The sequence below is a fragment of the Bison bison genome, unplaced genomic scaffold (assembly GCF_000754665.1).
Source record: "Bison bison bison isolate TAMUID 2011002044 unplaced genomic scaffold, Bison_UMD1.0 scf7180017864353, whole genome shotgun sequence".
NCBI classification, from domain to species: domain Eukaryota; kingdom Metazoa; phylum Chordata; class Mammalia; order Artiodactyla; family Bovidae; genus Bison; species Bison bison.
In genome coordinates, this window is record NW_011494925.1 from 6,638,734 (window position 1) to 6,642,696 (window position 3,963).

Sequence of the window (3,963 nt, forward strand, 5' to 3'; positions counted from 1 at the left end):
CGGGTCCTGGGCTGGGCACTGGGTGGGAGAGGGTCTCCCGAGCTGCCGCTGAAGGGGCTGCGCTCCGGGAGAAGTTTGGAAGGTAGGGCGCACAGCTGCGCCTCTGCCTGTTTTTCTAAGGCTGGATGACAGTCCCTGCTAGTCATCTACTGATCGGAGGCAGCAAACTTAAAAAAAAAGCCCTGTGTCACCGAGATTGCACTCTTTGAAAGACAGTTGCGTTCTTTTCTCTCTGTGACAGGTGTCTCCACCCAAGACGTCACGTTTGTAAGTTAGGAAAACTAGGGGTCATAGCGCGTACAGGAAGAAGCAGGCGTGTTTCATGCTTGTTGTCACAGCGTTAATTGTTGAGAGGCATGCAATTGTTCAGGTCATAGTAAACCTTGTGAAGCGCGGTTGTAAAACCTGGCAGTTCTGCTGCATAGCTCAGGAAGGGGGTGCGGCTCTGGCATAGGTAGGTCAGGGCAAGCAGTAGTGTATCCTTCTATCGTCGGCTCTTGCTGTTGTACCCAATGTTTTAAACTTGTGGAGGGATTTTTTGTTTGTTTGTTTATAAGTTGACCAGTGTTGTGCGCAAAGTTGTGTACACATGACTGGTGTGGTTGTTTCCATTGCAGGAACGGAAACCTGGGGCAGGTGAGCATCCCTGCCTCCTGTTCAGTGGCTGGGGTGCCGTTTCCCTCTGTGGGGGCGCCAGTGCCCTGGGCGCTCAGTTCCCTTTCTCCCCACCCTGGCCCTCCCCTGGAGAGGTGGGCACCGGCCCCTGCTCCTCTCTTGGTGGCGCAAGTTCATCCTCTGGCTGTTGAACATTTTCCACATGGTTCCACATGGCTAGAGCCTGCCTGCCTTGCAGTCCTGGGCACCTCATCCCGCATCCATTTCTCTTCTCTCATCTTTGGAGGCAGAGCCAGGTCTTCAGCCTTCTGTACCTGCCGCAGAGTGCAGGGGAGGTGGCTGGGCTGCACTCTCACTGGCCACCGCCAGAACCATCCGCCTGGCCTTACGAGGGAGAGGCTCGCTGTGTGTGACACCCCGGTGTGCTTTCAGCATTGCTTTGAAGTCAGATCTTCCTTGACCATTGCCTGGGCCCTAAGGAGCCTGTAAACCCACCACCTGAACGATGGACATGCTGCTTGATGCTGCCGTTTGACTGGGTAGAAAACCCCTGAGGGAAAGACCTCTGCTCCATGTTGTTCTGTTACTCTGACTGCACGGAAATGACCCCAAGGCCCAGGCAGGCCGGTTACTGGTCACAGCAGCTAGCGAGCCTTCACGTGCAGCCGTCCTGCAAAGCAAGGGGAGCCCAGGCAGGTAATGCCGCCAGTCAGCCGAGCAGCTGGCCTAGTGATGAGTTCCCAGCTGTGGGTAATTTTCTGTGTGTTTTTGGTATTTCAGGTCTTGGGGTATCTTACTGCAGTGGTTTGTCCCGGGGCCTTTTGAGACTCTGACCAGTGGTAGCATTTCTCCTGGAACTCAGGTCTGAGAGGGTGTGTAAAGCACCAGCCCAGAGCCAGGCTCTGTGGCCAGAGTTGTCCTTGGGTCCATCATCGCTGTCATCAGCTGGCCTCATCCTGACCACACCAGAGGTGGTTCTCCGGCAAGAACAGTTCCAGGAACTTAGAGAACTTGTCTCTGGATGTAGTGGAAATGGCAGACGCTCTTGTGACATGCGATGGGATTGCGTGTTTTTGTAGCGCTCACACTGTCAGGGAGAGCGAGGATTGTTCTGACCTTTTAGACAGAGGAGGAGACGAGGTCCTAGCAGGTTCTGACACACCAGCCCTGTCCCTGCTGGGCTTCCCCGGGTTTTCTCCACACTGTTGTCTGCTTAGGCCGCATTTCACCCGGAGCATCCCTGTGGGGGAAGTAGACGAAGGAAGAGTCTGTTTCTGTCCTCGTAATGCATATGTGGAGTGAAATTATTTTGATTTGGAAATATTCTGACAAGGCACTGTTAGCAGAAAGTATTTCTGTTAATTATTTGTCCTTTCTTTTCACTTGTCTACTTTTTTTTTCAATTCATGTGGATACATTGAAGTCTCCAAAGGAAAGGAAAATATACACATAAAATAATCAGAAAACAAGCCTGGTGATGGATAAGGACCGGCACAGGAGGAGGCTGTGTAGGTGCGTGCTTGCGTCTTTTCTTGACGTCCAACTAGCATTATCTGTGCCTGGTAGCTTGTCTGTCTGAATCTGCTATTTGTATCAGGATTGTATAGTGGTGATGTTTTTAATTCCTTCATTTCTTCTTCCTTTCTTGGTTGGCTTTCTACTGTAAGAAAAACTAACTTATTGGCGTGGACTCATGGGTTCTTATTCAGTGGATTATAGTCCATTCCAGTCACTTTCTCAACACTCAGATTATCCTGGACTAGGCAGCAGGCACCCTTCCAGGTCCTGTTCCCTGACACAGCCCTGGAATCAGCCTTTCTCACAGAAGTCCTGCTTCCTTTCAGTGCAGCCGTGGTCTGGACGCCTCGCCCCCCAGTGCTCTTCAGTAGCCAGACGTTTACCGCTCTGAAGAGGCCCCTTCGCCCCTCACGCGTCCGACCCGCCCAGATCCAGCACCTGGCAGCACCCCGGGACCCGCTCCCTGACACAGCTGGTGCACTCTGAGCTCCCCGTTAGAGCAGACACAGAAGCCTGAGCACAGAAGCCTCCGAAGAGCTTGGTCCTTGTGTGTTGAGGGGAATACCTTGTGTGGGGACCACACTGACACCTGTCCCGTGGCCTCTCTTCACCCACCGGGGAGGTGGGCCTGTGTTGGTGGCTGGCTTGCCATTCTGAGGCTCGTCTCCTTGGTTGAAGTGTTTCTAGAGTTCACAGCACATCAGTCCCTTGACTGTGCAGTGGGTTGAGGGTAGAACGACCCTGCCCATGGCAAGGTCTGCAGAGCTGAAGAGGGAGGGCATCTCGTGCCAAAAGGCCGTGGCTGTTGCTCCTGTCTGACCCCCTTTCCCTCTCTGGGGACTGCATCTCTTTGGGGGGATATTTTTTAAGCCCAAGCAGAGATGCTGAAGTCAGCTGGACAGACAGTGTCACACCCAGCTCTGACCCTGGGGGGCAGATCTGGTCCTGTAACTTACAGAAAATGCAGTCGGCCCTCCCTGTCCACGAGTTTCCCCACCTGTGTGTTCAGCTGACTTTGGGTCAGAACATCTGAGCAGTGAGAGTAGGGATTCAGAAAGTTCCAAAAAGCAGAGCTTGAATTTGCCGCATACCAGCAACTGTGATAGTGCTGACCTTGTGGTGGGTGTCCCCAGTGACCGGGAGACAGCCAGTGTATACAGGAGGACGTGTGCACACACCAGGCCGTTTTCCGTAAGGGACTAGAGCATCCCCCGACTCTGGTACCTGTGGGTCCTGGGAGCAGCCTCCCGCGGATACACACAGGTGACTGTCAGGTCGGCTTCCCTCTAATGTGGGCTGGGCGTTCCTGCAACTTACCCGGCAAGTGTCAGCCCGAGCCGCACCTGCTGAGAGGAGTGGCGTGTGGGGGCCCCCTGGCCTGGGAGCCCACCGGCCGCTGTGTCCCTGTGGCCTCATGGGCAGCAGGTCTGCGGGGCCTGTGACCGCAGCGTGAGTGGCATCAGTGAGATGGTGGATGAGCAGTCACTGTTTCTCCCCCGCCTGCCACCTGTGGGTGTCCCAGGAGGCAGGCGGCAGGCTGTGTGCAGGTGCCACAGGGCCCACAGCGCCCCGACCCATGAGCAGATGCTGGAGGGCACCCTCAACTTGGAGCGGAGCGCCTCCGTCTGCCTGCCAGCTCCACTGCGCGGTCTCAGGCGCATCCTGGGCCCGTTCCCCCCTTGCGCGCAGGAGGGTCCCTGGCAGGAAGGGATCCTCCCCATCCGCCCTCCCTGTCATGCAGTTGGGTCCCAGGTGGGGGGCGGGGGCCGTGGCAGCAGTGGCCTCCCCCCAGAACCGAGGACTGAAGCAGGCGGGACCCCACGCCGGCGC

General features: G+C 55.8%; 1 protein-coding gene across 1 annotated transcript in view; it reads left to right on the top strand.

The window, feature by feature from the left end:
* Nucleotides 1-16: 16 nt before the first annotated feature.
* The window catches only part of CTDP1 (CTD (carboxy-terminal domain, RNA polymerase II, polypeptide A) phosphatase, subunit 1), a 25,913-nt gene continuing 21,966 nt past the window's right edge, over nt 17-3,963 (top strand). Inside the window, 1 exon segment of the mRNA XM_010855065.1 lies at nt 17-2,127. Coding sequence (XP_010853367.1) covers nt 2,093-2,127 — 35 coding nt within the window. The 5' untranslated portion in view covers nt 17-2,092.